Source organism: Rhinoderma darwinii, chromosome 9, assembly GCF_050947455.1.
Source record: "Rhinoderma darwinii isolate aRhiDar2 chromosome 9, aRhiDar2.hap1, whole genome shotgun sequence".
Lineage (NCBI taxonomy): Eukaryota > Metazoa > Chordata > Amphibia > Anura > Rhinodermatidae > Rhinoderma > Rhinoderma darwinii.
The window spans coordinates 71,070,317-71,092,099 of NC_134695.1; the positions used below are offsets into that span (position 1 = coordinate 71,070,317).

Here is a 21,783-nt window from a genome sequence, read left to right on the forward strand (position 1 = left end):
GCGCCGAATGTGTATGTCGGAGGCTCCTTATCCCCTGCCGTGGTTAAATAGGTGTATATCCAAGCAGAACCCACACAGGAGTTGGGTCGACAGTAGAAATAAGAGAATGGTTTTGCCTGATTGGCCATTCGATTTTGATTAAATTCGCCAAAAGCGATCCTCAAATCTGTCAAATCGATTTCCCAATACAGTCTAATAGCGGGAATCTGATTTACAAATCGGAGAAACAAAATCCGCTCATCTCTGTGATGTTTATAGGCAGCGGTAGACTGGACGTAGTGTAATACCGCCCTGCAGCCAGCAGAGGTCGCTATAAGCACTCGCATCGCTAGATCGCAGGATTATGACCTATACATTGGTAGACGCCAATACGGATTATAACATTGCAGAGGATATTGTAGCATCCGCCGGATACGCGCCTAGTCTATGCCTTTCCCTGGAACAAGATGGTTTCCGCCGCGCGCCTCCGCCTTTCCGCACATCAGACACAAACACCACTCCAGCAAAACCAACAGTGATCAATAAAATAAAGGGTTAGTGTCGGTTAGTGCGTTGGCTTTTGTGAGGCGGAGATCTCGGTCTCTCCCTCTTACCCAGAACACAATGGACATCCAGCACAAGAACACTTTCCCCAGGAGGTCGGCCGGACTTCGCTTTAAAACCAGTTCTATTTCCTACAAATGTAGAAAGGCTGAATGTGTAACAAACCGGAACAGCGGATCAGAGAGGGGTCCACGGGGCACAGGCAATAACACAACACAGGCGTCCGGCCCAGAATGAAGCAGCCATTTTGTTTTGGAGGTCCTTCAGCTCCTTAAAGGGATTGTCCAGTTTACAAAGACCCCATTATGAGTTATTAGAGGGGGGTCCTCTGTTCAGGGTCCTCATCTCTTGGTCAGAGTGGAGAGCGGTCACATAGAGTCTCTCTCTCTGGAGGACCCGTCCTGTATTACAGACAACACACTGATATGAATGGACACTGTGTAATACTTCATTTCTCCTGCGGTGGTGCTGTAGAGAAACTGAACACTTACTACCAGGTTTCCCACTGATTACGGGTGATCGCTGCGATTCCCAGCAGGACACTTTGATCAACTTATTGTCGAGGGACCCTTTTAAGAAGTAGGGATTGTCCAAAGTGGAGAACCCCTTTAAGCAGTTTCTTAGTGACATCTGCCAAGAAAGCGGAGACGACAACCAAAACGGCCGCCATTACAGCTCCCACACTCCGGGATGATAATGATTACTTAGATCTGTGTCTGGGAAAACGGTGTGACGTAGGGTCACCATTACAGCGAGTACACAGGTCACCCAACTTTCTAAAGCTCCAGAATGGCAGTACATTCAACACAACTAGGCAGATTATCTGCGGAGGACTCTAGGAAAGCTGTGACAACCCATCAGGGAGCTGTAATGTGGAGACTTCAGTTGTCACTCGGCTTTTCGAGAAATAACTAGAAAGATTTGCCATTCGGGAGTCTGAGAAAGCTGGTGGCCATATTGGCTGTCACCCAACTTTCCAAAAAAAAAAAAAAATTATTTTTTATTCAACGGTTCCTTAATTTAATCTAACAAACTTGAGAGAAGAACGACCTGGTTTGGGACGGCACATAGTGGATTAGAAAACAAAATGGCTGCCTCCGTAGCGTGATGAATACGATGGTTAATACTGTTAAATATAAATCTGACAAATGAAAATATCGTCTCCTCCTCGCGATGCCTCTAATAACGGGGGAAAAAAAGAAGTGTTACTTAATTAAAGTCTACGGGCGACTCCAGCGGCCTTGGCGGACGGACTGGGGGGGCACAGCTATAGGTTTATTTAAAGGGGCCCTGCACTATGACAGCCCTAGATGTAATAATTCCCCCCCATATGACGAGCGGTCAGTTTCCTCCTCTATAGGGACGATGATGTCATACGTACAGGATATTATAGACTCGATGATAGATAAAGGTGGAGCGTCACTTTATAGACTCGCCAGAACACATCGATGGCAGGAGGAGACGGGTCCAGACTATATTAAAGGGGTCGTCCACTTTCAGCAAATTAACATCACTTTCTGTATAATTAAGAGTTACACACATTGCCAATATAGTTTCTGTATTAATTCCACACAGTTTAAGATCTCTGCTTGTTGTCATTCAGTAGGAACATTCATGGTTTACTTCCAGTGGATAACATTCTGTCCATGGTCAAGTGATGGTCACAGAGGTGCACGGCTCGTTACAGGGTCATGTGATGGACACAGGTGCACGGCTCGTTACAGGGTCATGTGATGGACACAGGTGCACGTCTCGTTACAGGTCATGTGATGGTCACAGGTGCACGTCTCGTTACAGGTCATGTGATGGTCACAGGTGCACGTCTCGTTACAGGTCATGTGATGGACACAGGTGCACGTCTCGTTACAGGTCATGTGATGGTCACAGGTGCACGTCTCGTTACAGGTCATGTGATGGTCACAGGTGCACGTCTCGTTACAGGTCATGTGATGGACACAGGTGCACGGCTCGTTACATGTCATGTGATGGACACAGGTGCACGGCTCGTTACATGTCATGTGATGGACACAGGTGCACGGCTCGTTACAGGGTCACGTGATGGACACAGGTGCACGGCTCGTTACAGGGTCACGTGATGGACACAGGTGCACGGCTCGTTACAGGGTCACGTGATGGACACAGGTGCACAGCTCGTTACAGGGTCACGTGATGGACACAGGTGCACGGCTCGTTACAGGGTCACGTGATGGACACAGGTGCACGGCTCGTTACAGGGTCACGTGATGGACACAGGTGCACGGCTCGTTACAGGGTCACGTGATGGACACAGGTGCACGGCTCGTTACAGGGTCACGTGATGGACACAGGTGCACGGCTCGTTACAGGGTCACGTGATGGACACAGGTGCACAGCTCGTTACAGGGTCATGTGATGGACACAGGTGCTTGGATCGTTACAAGACATAGCTCTGATACACATACTGTAACGAGACGTGCCCCTGTGTATCCATCGCATGCCCGTGAACAGAATTTTATCCACTGGAAGTAAACCATGCATGACAAAAAGCAGAGATCTTACACTGTGAGGAATACAGAAAGGTTTATTTTAAAATTGTATAACTTGAAATTACACAAAACAATAACATTAAATTTGCTGAAAGTGGACGACCCCTCTAATATCTACTACACAACGACAGGACAATGCTGTAATGTTAAATACGAAGTACACAGTAAATTCCCTTTAATCCGGCATCTGATAATCCAGAAATTCTGACCAGAACATTGAGCAGAGAAGCAATTCTGAGAGACGTCCGATAAAAAAAACAACGTTCGCAGCCAGAGGCGAAACGTGTCAAATGTTAAATCTGTGCCTGCCCTCCCCTCCCCCTCCTTCTATAATACTGGCATCTTCTAATGTGGAAGGGGGCCCCGGTGTGACGGCTACCTCTGCACCCCCCTATAGCTACTCCCTTCTCCGCAGCGCATCACGTGGAGCCTCTACTCATACAAGAACATTTTTATTTACTTTCTTAGGACCGTCCAATAATCCAGAATATTTGATAATCTGAAGCTTTTCTCATTAATGCCGGATTACAAGTGACTTTACTGAATTTAATAATAAAACATCATTTGTATCAGGAAATATAAAACCGGTCCGTCATTCCCTGATGGCAGCCATTATGTAGGGGAACACAAACCATGAAGTCTGCGCATTTCAGGAGTCATGAAAGGTTCCTGTCCCTTTAAAGAGTCCCACCAATAGCAATCAGAGGAGGCGCGGCTATATACTAGCGCACGCTGGGCGGTACAATCACACGGTGCCCGGAGGGATTTGTAGGGGTCCTAATAAATTAGCATAGGACCCGTACACGATACTCTCCGGGAGATGTGCGGCTGCATCGGCACTAGTATGATCTACACCCCCAATGTCACAAGGTGGGAGGTCAGAATTGGAGGGACATTTAATTGAACGATCACCATTCATCCCACAACATGGCTGCCCACACCGAGACCATGTGCTCGGCGCAGATGACGACATTTACCTGAGTCACCGGATTCTTCTTTTTCTGGGTGCATTTGGCTTCATATTCTGGTCTCAGCTGAAGTTGTTGTTGTTCTTCCTCAAAGTCAACCAAGTCCCACTCGTACTCCAGCCGAGCCTGCCGGCGCTTCCAGAACTCCAGGAACAACGTCACTGCAAGGCCGGGAGAGCAGGTCAGTGTCCCCTACCACAGCGGTAACTCACAGCACAAACCCCCGGAGTCTCTGGCATCCTGTAACCACTGACGTCCCAACATCACTGACCATACACACATCATATACTGGGGTTCTAGTCCTATAGATTGCAGACAGATCTCCTTTTCTGTCAAGTTGCTGGGAAGGGTCGTTCATCCAACTTTTCTAGAGTCCTGAACGGCCCATCAGCCTAATTTTGCAAACCACCCTCATCTGCATAACAACAGATTTGCCCTTCAGGAATCGGGAAAAACTGGAGGACGAAACCCCAAAGGGAGCGGTAATGGGGACCATATAGGTTGCCACCCAGCTTTCCCAGAATCAGAAAAAAATGGCTGAATAATTACTAATTTGATAGAAAACGCTGAATTAGTCCTTTATGTATTTTGGGGGTACAGAACCCGACTCTCCACCAGTTTTGAGACGGGTGGTCGTGCGTTTACATAAGGAGAACGCACTACATGAATAGATGAAGGCCGGGCACTTACCCCATATCCCCATGAAGATGGCGAAGAAGAGGGTGGCCACATTGTCAAACAAGTGCGAATACTGCAGAGAAGAGAAGACAAGTGGATCAATACAGAGGGCCAAACCCAGAGCTGCCCGCACCCTGTAGATCATGGTCGGCCAATTCCTCCCGACTCCCCCACGTACCCGCATGCTCGGCGCGTTTACATTAGAGAGAGGAGAAGAAGCCGCTGTCGGACTCTTCTCCCGCAGGAACAAAGGACCAGCCAGATTGAAATCCAATATGCCCGATCCCTCTTTCCCCAATATCTGCCGTCAGGGGACAGAGCCGGGACATCCCATAAACAGAGTCAACTGGTCCAACCAAAAATGTTCGGACCAACGTTCATGTAATGTGTGTGGGCACCTGAAGACCCGGGAGTGGGGGCACTCACCTGAGAAGGCGTGCACGTGGAGTTTAACCTCCAGAATTCACAGCGCTGGTCACACAGCGGACACATGATGATATTCCCTCCGATGTCCCGGTCACAGATTTCTTTACTGCAGGATCAAAACGAAACATTGAGACACGGGAAAACCCCAATAAAGAGGACGGCCGCGCTTCATGAAGGAGAACACAAAACCAACTAAATACAGGACAACTCTGCCCCAACCTGAGGAGCCGGACAAAGCTTCCTGTGATTGAGAAATCCATGGTTTACTAAGAGGCTAAAAACCCATCCGGAGCGTCTCCTGCTCACACAGGTGCAGCGCTCGTTACAGTGTATCAGGACTCTTTATAGCAACGAGCCCCGCAACTGTGTCAGCTGGACGTGATCAGGATGGATTTTCTGCCTTTTCAGTACGGGACAGTTGTCCTGCAGCGAGTACATAAGTATGATGCTAGGAGCCCGGCTCCCTGCAGTGTGTTCGGTCCGGGACTTGCGGCCGAAATACGTCCGTCAATTACGGACGTAATGACCTCGTGTGAACATACCCTAAGGGGGAGTTCACACAGTTTTTTGACGCGGAAAGAGTTGGAAAACGCGCCAAAAAACGGGTGAAAATGCCTCCCATTGATTTTAATGGGAGGCGTTTTTTTTCCCCGTGAGCCGGTTTTTCCCTATCTTCGAGCGTTTACGCCTCTGACCTCCCATTGACATTGATGGGAGGCAGAGAAAGCGTATTTCTCCGCGTTTTATGCCCGCGGTGCTCAATGGCCGGGGACGAAAAACGCCAAACGGAATGTTGAGGCAGATTTTCTTCCTGCAAGAGACTGTGAATCCAGCCTAAAAGTTTCCATTCACTGAAAGCAAGCAGAAATCTTGAAAATGGTAAGTTAGACGGTTGCAGTCATGAAGAAAACAAAAAAAGGCATCACAAACTGCACCGTGTGAACAAAGTCTTGAAGAGGCACCACAACCTGGTAACCCCATAAGAACGGTGTGTAGATATTACTGTTACATACGTGTTATGGCGCCCCCTGTGTAGATATTACGGTCATATACTTGTTATGGCGGCCCGTGTGTAGAGAACAGTAATATCTACACACAGGGGGCGCCATAACACGTATGTAACAGTAATATCTACACACAGGGGGCGCCATAACAAGTATATAACAGTAATATCTACACACAGGGGGCACCATAACACGTATATAACAGTAATATCTACACACAGGGGGCGCCATAACATGTATATAACAGTAATATCTACACACAGGGGGCGCCATAACAAGTATATAACAGTAATATCTACACAGGGGGCGCCATAACAAGTATATAACAGTAATATCTACACACAGGGGGCACCATAACACGTATATAACAGTAATATCTACACACAGGGGGCACCATAACAAGTATATAACAGTAATATCTACACAGGGGCGCCATAACAAGTATATAACAGTAATATCTACACACAGGGGGCACCATAACAAGTATATAACAGTAATATCTACACAGGGGCGCCATAACATGTATATAACAGTAATATCTACACACAGGGGGCGCCATAACAAGTATATAACAGTAATATCTACACACAGGGGGCACCATAACACGTATATAACAGTAATATCTACACACAGGGGGCACCATAACAAGTATATAACAGTAATATCTACACAGGGGCGCCATAACAAGTATATAACAGTAATATCTACACACAGGGGGCGCCATAACATGTATATAACAGTAATATCTACACACAGGGTGCGCCATAACAAGTATATAACAGTAATATCTACACAGGGGGCGCCATAACAATTATATAACAGTAATATCTACACACAGGGGGCGCCATAACACGTATATAACAGTAATATCTACACACAGGGGGCGCCATAACACGTATGTAACAGTAATATCTACACAGGGGGCGCCATAACAATTATATAACAGTAATATCTACACACAGGGGGCGCCATAACAAGTATATAACAGTAATATCTACACACAGGGGGCGCCATAACAAGTATATAACAGTAATATCTACACACAGGGGGCGCCATAACATGTATATAACAGTAATATCTACACACAGGGTGCGCCATAACAAGTATATAACAGTAATATCTACACAGGGGGCGCCATAACAATTATATAACAGTAATATCTACACACAGGGGGCGCCATAACATGTATATAACAGTAATATCTACACAGGGGCGCCATAACAAGTATATAACAGTAATATCTACACACAGGGGGCGCCATAACAAGTATATAACAGTACTATCTACACACAGGGGGCGCCATAACAAGTATATAACAGTAATATCTACACACAGGGGGCGCCATAACAAGTATATAACAGTAATATCTACACACAGGGGGCGCCATAACATGTATATAACAGTAATATCTACACACAGGGGGCGCCATAACATGTATATAACAGTAATATCTACACACAGGGGGCGCCATAACAAGTATATAACAGTAATATCTACACACAGGGGGCGCCATAACAAGTATATAACAGTAATATCTACACACAGGGGGCGCCATAACATGTATATAACAGTAATATCTACACACAGGGGGCGCCATAACATGTATATAACAGTAATATCTACACACAGGGGGCGCCGTAACAAGTATATAACAGTAATATCTACACAGGGGCGCCATAACAAGTATGTAACAGTAATATCTACACAGGGGGCGCCATAACAAGTATATAACAGTAATATCTACACACAGGGGGCGCCATAACAAGTATATAACAGTAATATCTACACACAGGGGGCGCCATAACATGTATATAACAGTAATATCTACACACAGGGGGCGCCATAACATGTATATAACAGTAATATCTACACACAGGGGGCGCCATAACAAGTATATAACAGTAATATCTACACACAGGGGGCGCCATAACATGTATATAACAGTAATATCTACACACAGGGGGCGCCATAACAAGTATATAACAGTAATATCTACACACAGGGGGCGCCATAACAGGTATATAACAGTAATATCTACACACAGGGGGCGCCATAACAGGTATATATTAGGAATATTGTTTTGTTAATTAATCGAATTGAGAAATTGTTCTATTTAGTAGTAGGAGCGTGAGGTGCCTAAAAAAAACAAAACCCCTAACAGCAATCTCCCCGGTCACGTCTGTAGCGGAGAATTCGCCTTCAGGACGATTTCTATAAACTCACCTACTGATGCTCTCATCCATTGTGATCCATCCGTACAGGAAGCAAAAAAATCCAACAATAGCAGCAAAAAACAACATTTCTGTATAGAAGCCGAGCCACGCAAAGTAGATCCCAATCTTCTCCCCGTAATATTTCCTGGAAGGAAAAAATCAGCGCAGGTCACCGGACGTGATCATATAAAGGTCATGTAAACACCTGCAGACATTACACACGGCAAACCCGACCAGTAACGTTATGTCAATCACCACCGCGTATGGGGTGTAGAGGGTTAATGTATACTGTGGTTGTGCGCGCCACTTGAACTAGAAGAACGTGTAAATATTGATTCTCATGGCAATTTGTAGCCACAAACACTGCACCTGACCGAAATCACAAGGGGACACGAGGTCATCAGAACCTGCCGGCAGCGCAGCCTCAGGTGTCAGTAGTGCAGCCCCAGGTGCTTTATTCTGCAGTCACAACTCAGCGAAGTCACCAGTCAGAGCATTGCCAACGCTTTTGCCAGGAATTCTGCTCCTAGAGGGAGCCCCGGACGTCCCTGTCCATATATGGACAGTAACGTCAGGGACTCCTCCAGGGGGGGGACTCCAGAGCCAGTGTCGGAAGTGCTCTGGTAGGTATTCCACTCCTAGAGGGAGCCCTAATGGCGCCATCAACAAGGGGGTGTGTGTGGCACCATCTACAGAGGGCACAGTATATATGGGGGAATAAACCAGGCCTAACTTCTATATGGGAGCACAATCTGACATTTTACTGCCGCCCTGAGTTCCCACGCAAAAGGAGCCCACTAAGTCGGTCGCCCAAAGGCCGACATAAACCCGGAGCCGGCGCAGCCTCAGGCTACAGAAGCGCAGCCTCAGGCTTAGGGCCTGCAACTTTAAGTCATCAGAAAGCAGCAAAAAAGTACGATTTTAAAGGGGTTTCCCATCTTGGACATTTGAGGCCTATGCACAGGATACATTTCTGATCGATCTGGGTCCCAGCTGTGGAACCCAAACTTCTCTCAAGAATGACCCGTCATTCTATCTTGTCCCACTTCTTTCTAGCCACGGGCGGTCCAGGTCGTTTGGACTACCGAACAGCCAAACGCATTTTTCGATGCCATTTCCCTATTCCTGGGAGTTATGGAAATGGAGAGTAGATCGGCAAGCTATGCGTTTTCCGTCCTGTTGTGAACCGCCTCGTGCCCTGAGGGACCCCCATTCCGAAAATAGGCGCGTGTCCCAGAGGTGTATCCTGTGGCTAAACCATAAATGTCGGTGGTGACACAAGTTATGAATGAAGTTTAGGATGGATTCTGATCCACCCTCCCCCACTCACCCGACCCTCCACCACGCACTCTCCCGACCCGACCCTCCCCTCCCCCACGCACTCTCCCGACCCGACCCTCCCCCACGCACCCTCCCGACCCGACCCGCCCGCACGCACTCACGCCGACCCTCCCGCACGCACTCACTCCGACCCTCCCGCACGCACTCACTCACGCCGACCCTCCCGCACGCACTCACTCACGCCGACCCTCCCGCACGCACTCACTTCCGCACGCACTCACTCACGCCGACCCTCCCGCACGCACTCACTCACGCCGACCCTCCCGCACGCACTCACTCACGCCGACCCTCCCGCACGCACTCACTTCCGCACGCACTCACTCACGCCGACCCTCCCGCACGCACTCACTCACGCCGACCCTCCCGCACGCACTCACTCCCTCACGCACTCACTCCCTCACGCACTCACTCCCTCACGCACTCACTCCCGCCGACCCTCCCGCACGCACTCCCTCCCGCACGCACTCACTCACGCCGACCCTCCCGCACGCACTCCCTCCCGCACGCACTCACTCACGCACTCACTCACGCCGACCCTCCCGCACGCACTCCCTCCCGCACGCACTCACTCACGCACTCCCTCACGCACTCACTCACGCCGACCCTCCCGCACGCACTCCCTCCCTCACGCCGACCCTCCCGCACTCTCTCACTCACGCCGACCCTCCCGCACTCTCTCACTCACGCCGACCCTCCCGCACTCTCACTCACGCCGACCCTCCCGCACTCTCACTCACCCCGACCCTCCCGCACTCTCACTCACCCCGACCCTCCCGCACTCTCACTCACCCCGACCCTCCCGCACTCACACTCACCCCGACCCTCCCGCACTCACCCCGACCCTCCCACACTCACCCCGACCCTCCCACACTCACCCCGACCCTCCCACACTCACCCCGACCCTCCCACACTCACCCCGACCCTCCCACACTCACCCCGACCCTCCCACACTCACCCCGACCCTCCCACACTCACCCCGACCCTCCCACACTCACCCCGACCCTCCCACACTCACCCCGACCCTCCCACACTCACCCCGACCCTCCCACACTCACCCCGACCCTCCCACACTCACCGACCCTCCCACACTCACCGACCCTCCCACACTCACCGACCCTCCCACACTCACCGACCCTCCCACACTCACCGACCCTCCCACACTCACCGACCCTCCCACACGCACCTGATCAGATCAAGCGGCTGCTCCTTGTAAAACTTTCCAAACTTGGCCCAATGGTTATACAATGTGTATCGCTCGTTCTCACACTTCACGTCCTGGGACTTCTTCCAGTACTGACACTGCGGAGGAGAAGCACGCAACCAGCAGAGAACATTAGACACTGAACCAATATGGCTGCTTTTTTTTTTTTACATTTTTTTTTTAGCACCCACAAGGGTTGTCATCAGGCTTTCCCAGACCCCTGAATGACAACTCTAGTTATACAGAAGGTGAATAATACCACTACATGACCGGATAGATTTGCATTCCTACTAGGACAGCGCCAGCCTCTATTAGAGCTGTGATGACTTCTAGATTGGTGGTCACCAAACACTTCCATTAACAGATCAAACGAATACTAGAACAGAATATTTAAAGGGGTTGTCCAGTTTGGGGGCGGTTTTTCATACTGATGACCTAGCCACAGAATAGGCCATCAGCATATGATCGTGGGGGTACAACACCCGGACCCCACACAGATCAGCTGTTCCGGCCACCTCCAGGCATCGGATTTTACCCAGTGGTCAGTGTCGGTAGCAAACAGCGCCATATGCTGCACAGTGGCCGTGCTGCAGTACTGCAACTCTGCTCAAGTAAATACGAGCACAGCACGGCCGCTGTACTGTGACCAGAGCCCTCTGCTTCCGGCAGGGACATTTGGTGCCCGGAGGCAGCCGGAACAGCTGATCGATGCCGGGTCTGGGTGTCTGACCCCCACTGATCATATACTGATAGGTCATTAGTGTGAAAACTTGCCCCGTGCCCTTTTAATGAGGAATAGGACGACTCTGGGACTTAAAGGGGATGTCCAGGATTAGAAAAACATGGTTGGTTTCTTACCGACACAGCGTCACACCTGTCTGGCGTCTCCACTATTCCAGCTCTGCTTTGTTGAGGTGAACAGCTGATATGCAGTACCAGACATAACCTGTAGAACAGTGTGGCGCTGTTTTTTGGAAGAAAGTGGCCATGTTTTGTTTTGCTTTTTTAAATTCTGGACAACCCCATGAAAATCGAGGTAAAGGTTTTAATTTTGTAGGTGACAACTCACATCATGGAGGGGGAAGGCGGCAGCGTACGTCCCGTTGGTCAACAGCCTCTTAATGCCAAACTTTCTCTTCTCCTCCCCAATTCCGTAGGGGCAGCGACTGAGGATGTAATAGACCTGGAATTGGATAAAAATGTATAAAAGGAATAGTAAAAAATGACGTATTCTCCTACGTGTACGTTATATGGACACGGACCTCTATGTATAGAACATATAGGGACAGACAATCGAAAGTCTCTCCTTTCATCTGCAGTGCGGCTGTATGTAATCTATTGTTCCCTGTTATCAGCCATTTCAAGCAGAGTAGCGGTTGTCTGTAGACTTCTTCAATAGGATATAGAAATATTATGACCCCGGTAACTTTATATTTCCGTGTACAGAGATGCGTGAGGCGACTTTTTGTACGTGGAAAGATGACGTTTTTATTGATACCATTTGGGGGAATGTCGGGCATTTCGATCACTCTTTATTAATTTTTTTTGTGGGGGTGGAAGAGGCAAAAAAAAAAAAAAAAAATTTTTTACAATTTTGTGATTTTACCTTTTTTCCCCCTCTACGACGCTCACCGTAATGGATAAATATTTTTATAGTTAGGCCATTTTTGGGCGTGGGGATACCCAATATGTTTGTTTCTTTTTATATGAAATCTTGGGAGAGGGGGGGGGGGGGTGGTGAATTTAATTTTTATTTACTTTTATTTAGCCCGCCTAGGGGGCTTGAACCTGCGATCATTACATCGCTTTTGCCATAAACTGCAATATCACAGTCTATGGCAAAATTAGTGCTTTGCTATTGAGACCTGCCACAGGCAATCTTCCTATAGCAGGGCTGGGAGCGTCCACAAGGCTCCCAGCCACTATAGGAGTACACCGGGTCCGGCGATCCATCCACGCGGGAGCCGGTGACCACCCCCAAAGTGAAAGGGGCAGTAAAACCCCCTCAGATGCTGTTGGGTCACATAGGACACCGGCATCTGAAGGGTTAAATGCTTGTGATCAGCATTGCAGCTGGGTCCTTGTTGTGCAGCTCTGGGCATCAGAGCGGGCGCCATTTTTCAAAATCCTTTGCCGACGTAAATCGGCAATTAGAGGTCGGCTGTACGTGGACGGCTCCTCCGCACTCGTGGCTCTTACTATTCTGTTCCTGGTGGCCGGGGAGAAGAACGTGTTCTCGTCGTGGATGAGGAACAGCTCCTGCCTCGGCTTGCTGAACGGGGCGGTGAAATAATCGGGTTCCGGGTTCATGACGTCGCCCGGCAGTTTGAAGAGTTGCAGGAAGCAGTTCAGAGGGTTGTCCTTGGTCTGGAGCAGATCGTTCTCCTTGATGGGCACCTTGATATTCAGCACCTCCGCGTAGGTGGAGAGGACTTCCCAGGGAGCGTGGATCTTCACAAAGTAAAGTTTTCCATTCTCAGATTCCTGTAGGGGAGAAAACGAAATGGACAGCAAAATTATTACGTTTGAGGCAAATTTGGCCCTGGTTTGAGGTCGATTTTTAACCCCTAGACAATTGCATGACAGACAATTCCCCAAACTATGGAAATTCCTCCCAGGACAAGTGGGAACAATTCCCACAAGAATGCGGTGAAAATCGCGTCTCCTGCAGAATAGATGCGTCGTCTGTAGACGCTGCGCCCGACAACATTGCAGCGAGTGTCCCATCTCCGCAACACGAGGGGGGGGGGGGGCTTATTAACCAAATCCTGCTCCAATACAGAGACATGCTGATAAGATAGCTGAAGCTTGTAAAGCAATTTCGAGAAATGGCGCCAAACCATTTGATGCTCCGGCTGACGCGTGCGATTTCAAACCATGAAAAAGGAAACCGCGTAACTCGCATGCTGCGCCCCCTCCCCCCCCCCCCCCGCCAGTTGTCTAGATGTAACGCCCCTCGAGCACAACATGGGATTCAGGACCCCCCAAAACCGAAGGATAAGGATGCCCTTTAAATAACCCCCCCCCTATACAATCTGCATCCAGATGTGACCCCCCACCCCACGGCTCGGACCCCCCACTCACCTTCTTGTCCTCGACCTCTAGCTCCAGACCGGCTTTCTTTAAACTCAACTCAAATTCTCGTCTCCGCTCCTGTAAAGAAATAAAACCTTTTAGGATTTTATAAATAATATTAACGCTGAATGGCATCGTGACCTCCGCGCCACCCACCAAGGTGGAAAGTGTAGACATGAAGCTGCTACCGCGGTGTAATCGTGTGCGGGTTTTGGATGATGGGTGGAGTCACCTGAAGACAGTAAAGCGAGCGACGAAGTAAAATCAGCCGTTCGATCGTAATTGAGGGTCACCTAAATATCACGGCCGGTGAAGGATGGGATGCGATAGACAACGCCAGACACGCAGCACTGCAGGTGACGAACTGCAACGCCCGACTGCACCGATTTTTAACGGTTGGTGTAAGGGTCTGTTCACACGTCGCGGTCTTAACACGACCATGTGAATAAGTCCTAATATTATCATACATCCTAATAATACAGCTGCTGAAACTGTTGTGGGGTGTGCAGGCAGAGGGGATGTCTTTTGGGCGGAGTTCTCTTGGATCACCATTATACACCACTAGGTGGCAGTAGTGACCCCCCCAGTAACCGCACCGCAAGGTTTACACACTTTTCCGGAGATAAAAACTAGCGCAGAGTAAACGTGGAGCAGTCGCCAATAGCAAGCTTTTAGGTCATTTCTTCTGCACAAGTTTTAACAAATCTGCCCCAAAAGGTTCTGCGTAAATCCTACTTTGTGATCTTAATATTTGTCAACGATAAAGGGTTTATCACCGTAGAATGACGACGATCAGAACCGGGACCTGGGTGAACCCTGGGTAAGCGCAGGACATGCGGGTGAGGTGAGCGGACACGCCGCTACATCTCCGCTGACCCAGCACTGAGGTCACAAACCACAGGAAGTTCCTGGCCCGGCAATGAACATCTGCTCCACCCAGATCTATCGCCGCTGCAGGAAACAGACGTCAGTCACGAGACGAACACATTAAAAAGACGAAGGAAAAAAAAAAAAAAAAAATGATAAAGTCAACAGCTGGGAGTGCCCCCATATTGATCACGATCAGGATACTGGAGCTTAAAGGGACATGCACGGCTATGACTGGAATACATTTTCCAAGCATTTAATTGGCTGCAACATTAAAAAAAACTCTTTTCATTCCCCCACGATGACATTTACAGGCGCCAGAGGGATTGTCATCCAGCTTTCCCAGCCTTCTAAGCCCCTGTTCACACAGTTTTTTGGTGCGGTTGACACGGAAGCCATGCCAAAAAATGACCGAAATTGCCTCCCATTGATTTCAGAGAGAAGAGTCGTGCCCTTTCTTCAGGCGTTTCCGTCTCTGACCCCCCCCCCCCCCCCATTGACATCAAAGGGAGGCAGAGAAACCGGTTTTAGCAGCATTTTTTTGCCCACGTCGCAGCTGAAAAACGCAGCAAAAAATGTGCCAAAGAGTGCAGGCAGCTCAAAACCTACCTCAAGATTCCTGAAGGAATTTTGAAGCAGATTTTTCTGCCTGCAAAAAAAACAACTCAGTGTGAACAGGGCCTAAATATGCAGCTGTACAGGAGTGGTGGTGGGTGGGGAAGTAGTGGTGTATACCCGGGCAGGTTTGTCATTCAGGGCTCTGGGAAAGCTGAACCACAGCCACAGTGGGCGCTGTAGCTGCAAACATATTGGTAATCACCCAGCTTTCCTAGATACAGCTTGATCACTACCTGTAAAGGGTATGAATACTTTTGCAACAAATCTGATGTTTTCTTGAGCCACAGTATCAAAAATATAAAACGAAGCACCTTACTAAATACTCTTGCTTAAAAAAACAAAACATCCTACCGTTTTGTGTCTACAGTTCCTATGCAGACCTGTGTGTCTCCATGGTTACGGACTAAAAAAAACAAACGGTGTAGTCTGACCCTGCAGTCTTGTGTAACTCCTCTCCCTCTGCATCCCCTCTTGATAACCTGCAGGCAGTATATGAGGAGACCGCTGCAAAAGATTAACACAAATGCAGGATCAGACTACAGGTGGTTTGTTTGTAGTCTGTAGTCATGGAGACACCAAGATCTGCATAGGAGCTGTATACATAGAACGTTCAATTTCAAAACGTTTTTTGTTTTTTTTTTAGATTTGAATTTTAGATGCATTAAAGCAAGAAAAAAAAGAAAAAAAAAGGAGGATCGCACACTTTCAGCAACGGATGGAGTTCCCATCGGAATCGCTCCCTGCGTGTGGGTTATACAGATGGGATTAGTCTCAGGAAACTCTGTCCTAGACTCCTGACTGGAAATCTGAACGTCGGCTGTCACAATCTCCCCCTGCGTCCGTCTCAGTAATGGCCGCTTCCCTCAAACCGTGGCTCAATAACAAAAACACGGAGCCGACAGAGGTTTCCACTTTCCCTAAAAATAAACTCACAAGGATACAAAGTATCGAATACAGAACACAATGACGTGACCTCCGACTGCAACATTTCCGTTAACTCCTCCCCGGGAGACATGACCCTCACCAGAAGCCGCACTAGAAAGGTCTAATTTGACTAATTTTCCATCTATTAGACATGAACGTCCCGTGGCCGACCTTGGTTTCTATTCACTTCTGTGACTATTACCAGTTAAGTTGCACCAGGGGCGGAAATAGACAGCAGAGGGTCCCCGTGCAAGACCAGCATGCGGACCCCTTAGGCCCTGTTCAGACTGAATTTTTTTGACGTTTTTACGTGGAAACCACGCAAAAAAATGGTCAAACGCCTCCCATTGATTTCAATGGGAGGCGGAGGTGTTTTTTCCCTACGTGCGTAAAGAAAGCGCTAGCGGGGAAAAGAAGAGTCGTGCTTTTGCTTTGGGCGTTTCAGTCTCTCATCACCCATTGAAATCAATGGAAGGCAGAGAAAGCGGTTTACGCCACGTTTTTTGTATGCGGCGCTCATTGGCCTCGGCCGAAAAGCGCAGCAAAGAGAGTGCAGGTAGGTCCCGAAGGAATTTTGAGGCAGATTTTTTCGCCTGCATTAAACGGTGTGAACAGGGCCTTACTTTCCAATACCACAAAGAACGTCTCTAACAACCCACCAATAAGGCCTTATTCACACGACCGTGTCAGTTTTGTGCGCGTTACAGTTCTGCGTGACATCCGCGTACGGTGCGCGTCTGCCTACGTCAGCAAAAAAAAGTTTTGTGCAGCGGACACACGCTGCGTGAAAAACACGGAATGTCTGAACGGCCCTATTGAATTGCATAGGTCCGTGTGAATAAGGCCTAATTGCGATCCATCGTCAGTAGCTCCGCCTCCTACAGTCCAATTAACAGTACCAGCTGCTTTTTAGGCCCCCCCTGACCACGCTGAAGAAACATTATTCTGATGATGGAATAGATTTTCCATTGCAGAAGATTCTGCAACAAAATATGCAGCGTGTGCACGAGGCCTTAGGATGGCATTGGGCCCCCGACCTACTGGGCTCTGTGCAGCAGCAGCACAGGTTGCACCAATGGTATGTCCGCCCCAGAGTTGTACCAAAATTAAGCCTCAGCGGTCACCATGTTACGTAAAGCAAATGACTAAACTCCAGTTTGTCCCCATAAAAAAATTTTTTTATTACACTGCCATCCTTATGGTCTGCGCCTGTGGCACAGCAGAGGACTGTACTTAACCCCAACATCACCATATAAAATAAAAAGAAGGTAAAGGCACTTGTGCTGCAAAAAAGTTGAGCAAAAACTTCCTACCGTTTTGTGCCTTTGCGTCTCCATGGTTACAGACTACAAAAAGCCCGGTGTAGTCTGTCCCTGCAGTTACTCCTCCAACTGCCTCCTCTTCTCTGTAGGTTAAGAAACATATGTAGCTGGAGTAGTGTAAGGGTTTAATTCACACTGCGTCTTCAGCGCATATTTGGCGCGTGCACCGGGAGCTGTACGTATCCGTAGGAGCTCATTGGCTGGTAAAAGTCTGTACACCTTTTCAGCTGTATGTAGTAGCACCGTTGTGGAGCTGTTCCATACAGAGGCGTCAAGTTAAAAAAAAAAAAAAAAAACACACATACCGCAAACTATACCGTATGGTTTTTATATATATGAGCCTATGGCAGACCCCTGCCTATACAGTTGAACACATCAGTCAGAGGTAAAGGTTGGGAAATTCCGATGTATAGATCTCGAATGTCTACGGTGACTAGACCCTCATATATGACTGCAGGATCAGACTACACCATGTTTGTAGTCTGTAACCATGGAGACACATGGGCTTGCATAGGAGCTGTATACACCAAGTGGTCAGCAATACATTGGAGTAAGATTGGTTGACTTCACTCATTCATATCACAACGCGCTAGGCAGCTTAGATTGTGAGCCCTACGGGGTCGAGTGAGGACGTCTGTAGAGCGCTGCGGAATACGTTGGCGCTACATAAATAAAAAAAACAATGATAATAAAAAAGGACAGATCACCCCCCGCTGACAATTTTGTTCCCTCCGTGGTACAAGCAGCACAGGGACAGCTAAATCAGCTCTACAGTGTGAGGTTTCTGCAAACAGCTCCCTAGATCTCAGCTTCCTGGACTCCGCGTGGCATCGGGGAGTGCATTACAGGGGGTCGCATTGACTTTTCTGAATTTTCAGCTTTGAATTAAGTTTGGCTTTGGAAGTGAATGGCCGGGACACATCACTCACAGCTCCTGGGTCCGTTGCGCTCTGTCGCCACATTCAGCCCGGGCGCCGCCCTTCTCTGCCGTTATGCAGCATGGCAACCGGCCAGGGCACAGCGCCAACTAACTGTGAAGGAGGGAAGGACTGATATCAGAGGCAGGGAGCTCCATGTATTATTAGTGGTCGGCACTGCCGCTGTACAACATCAGCTAAACAGGAATGTCCTAGATAAGAACAAATCTGATATCACACAAGACATTCCTATAATCCGGCATCCGATAATCCAGCACAGGACTGTAATACAATGTGGAATATCACAGGAGGACATTGCTCTGACAGCGGCAGATTCTTTAATGGACACGTGCGCTTACCCTGGCGAGAATAGCAGAGTGCACGGGAACCCAGTAGTGCAACCCCCCTTATAATCAAGTCATTGTCGGGGAAAGTGACCGCTAAAATAGACATCGGCCAAACCTTTAAAGTACCTCAAGTTGTGATCTCCGACATTGGGAGTAGGGAGACGCTGCTGCATGCCTGGCGGTGCAGGTGCCGGGGCAAATCGGACGAAGCCGAGAGACTATCGTGCATGGGTCCGGTTATTCAGAATCGCCATCGCAACTGGACCGCCCAACATGCAGCGGGAGACCGGAATTGGGGGTGCACTATAGAAGGAGCGGGTCACCAGGACAGGGATCTATTAAGCAGCGTTTGGGACTTGGAGGTACCACGAGGCTGCCGCTGCGATTACGGTGCTGTAACCGGGGCCACGTGATGGATATTTACATATCACATTGGGGGTTGGGGGTCTTCATTTTTTAACTTACAGACTTCCGGTCCATATCTTTGCTTGGTTCGTCCATATAGGAAAGAACAAAGTCGATTCGCCGGACGCCATCGCGGAAGAAGACGGAATCTTTACTCTGGTGATGCTTCTCTATCTGCGGAAAGTAAAGGCACAGTTACAACCTGGAAGGAGCCGGCGGGTGGAGAGAGAGACGCCTACACGCAAGAAGATGGCGGAGCATGCGGCAAACCTGCACGAAACACGAAGAAATGATATACACAGATGGAGGAAAGGAAGAAGATGGTCCCTGGGACTGTAGTGCGGGGGAGGTCTAGTCCCCGTGGAGTCTACATGTCTAGGGCGCACTCCTTCCAAAACACACAATGGTGGGGGAACCAGTTTGACGGCCAGATCTTTTTTCCACCCCCCACAGAAGACAAACAAGGATCCGCAGTACATCGTAAAAATTGCCCAATTTTCTACAAAATTTGTTACAAATCTCATTAAACCTAATGTAACATCTACTGCAGAGGCAAAAAATAATAACGTACAAAGTAATAGACCGCGCAGCCCTCAGGAACGTTAGTGGGATTATTCGGACGTATTAGGGTTAATTCACACGGTGAGGTCAAATTTTGGGTTGTTTTTTTCTCCAAAATTCCACGATTTGACCGCAATGTGTGAATAGACTCTTACCGAGGCACGAAAGCCATCATAAGAATAAAAATACATCCATATGAAGATCTGACGTGACCTCCTTGCTGACGGTTTCCTAGCAGTAAAATTGCACTGGTTGACTATATAGTGAAGTATGGACCGAGCTGGATAATGTATATTTTTATATATCGCTATGTTGATCGGTTACTGGGATAACAGCTCCACCCACGTATCACTACAGGGACGCCGTACCACTGCCGACATACAATCCTCAGTATACAAGGTCCTGGCTGTAACCCAACACCTCAGAGCCGGCACCTACAGAGGTAACTAATGTGCTGCCAGATACGTAACTGCCGAGGCTGAGCGCCAGAGAAACGGGTCATTACTACATGTAAAGAGGGGGGGGGAGAAAAAAAAAGCAGTAGGAACACGTAATATAAAAGTCAACAAATCCACCCAAAAAACAGTCACCCGGCCTAAAAAGTTTCCAAACAGCCAAGAGAAATATAAGTGAAGTAAAAAAAACGTTGCATGATGGGAGTTGCGGCATTATGGGGCACGTCCGTAGTTGGGATCGTGTAACTGAAGTTGTAGTCGAACCCTCGCCTAAAAATATATATATAAAAAACATAAGTTAAAAAAAGTTCCCCTACGTTCACACGAGCGTGACAGATTTACACGTGTAAAAACGTGCGGAAATCTGGTCTGTGTGCGTTATTGCATCTGTGCGTTGCGAGGGGCGTGAGTTTTTCACTCACTCACAAAGCATTGTTTTTTGTTAATGGAATTGATGCGCAAATCATGCTCAGCACACGGATGTGCGTCCTTGTGCGGTCCGTGGTTTTCACACCAATTGACTTCAATGGGCGGCTATGTCCGTGACAACGCACCAATATAGGACATGCAATGAGTTTCACGGCGTGGATTTTGGCACGTTTTACGCATCAAAAACCGCTTCAGCTTCCCATTCAAATCAATGGGAAAGCGAACAGTTAACACCATTCTGTTTGAGCGCCGTGTGAACATGCCCTTAATCTTAAAAAGGGGAACCGGCTGCCACGACAGGTCGATCAAAATAATTATATTACTTTGATCCCTTAAAAGGGGTTTCCCCACCAGGGACATTTCTGACATATCCACAGGATAAGTCCTAAATGTCAGATAGATGCGAGTCCCACCTCTGGGACCTGCAACCATCTCTAGAACGGGGCCCACTAAACCGTTCTACCACCTCCTGCTCTCGCTGGCCCGTGGTAGAACATGGTTTAGGGGTCCCCTTTCTGGAGATGGTTGCAGGTCCCAGAGGTGGGTCCCACATCTATCTGACATTTAGGACTTATCCTGTGGATGTGTCAGAAATGTCCCTGGTGGGGAAAACCAATTACACAAACAAAAACGCCCAACAGGGGGCGTAAAAGAGAACTTCCCGATTCTCTGCAATCACATAATCCATCTCAACCAGTCAGCAGCTCTGAAAAACATCATGTGACACACATTCCACAACTTCTGAGTCACAGACTGCGTCACATGGTCCTTTTCAGAGCTGCTAACTGGTTGAGATGGATCATGTGACAGCACAGAACCAGGAAGTTCTCTTTTAAGCCCCCTATTTGACACTACAAGGGGGCTATTTCGCAGGAATAATTACACTCGATAGTAGAATTCTATTAGTGGACCACACGGATGCTCCCAGAGGTCTGTTATTGGGGGTCTCTAAATAGGGTTAATA

At 48.4% G+C, this 21,783-nt stretch overlaps 1 protein-coding gene across 5 annotated transcripts in view; it reads right to left on the minus strand.

The window, feature by feature from the left end:
• Positions 1 to 21,783, minus strand: part of ANO5 (anoctamin 5) — an 80,316-nt gene that overhangs the window by 20,778 nt on the left and 37,755 nt on the right. For 4 of the 5 annotated variants that reach the window (XM_075838108.1, XM_075838106.1, XM_075838107.1 and 1 more), the window contains 10 exons: positions 19,435 to 19,548; positions 13,984 to 14,052; positions 13,099 to 13,383; positions 11,969 to 12,082; positions 10,882 to 10,997; positions 8,368 to 8,502; positions 5,141 to 5,246; positions 4,727 to 4,787; positions 4,046 to 4,197; positions 594 to 674 (listed from right to left, as the gene is read on the minus strand). In XM_075838108.1, coding sequence (XP_075694223.1) covers positions 594 to 674; positions 4,046 to 4,197; positions 4,727 to 4,787; positions 5,141 to 5,246; positions 8,368 to 8,502; positions 10,882 to 10,997; positions 11,969 to 12,082; positions 13,099 to 13,383; positions 13,984 to 14,052; positions 19,435 to 19,548 — 1,233 coding nt within the window. The remainder of the gene's footprint in view (positions 1 to 593; positions 675 to 4,045; positions 4,198 to 4,726; positions 4,788 to 5,140; positions 5,247 to 8,367; positions 8,503 to 10,881; positions 10,998 to 11,968; positions 12,083 to 13,098; positions 13,384 to 13,983; positions 14,053 to 19,434; positions 19,549 to 21,783) is intronic. The other variant, XM_075838105.1, reaches the window with a different exon arrangement.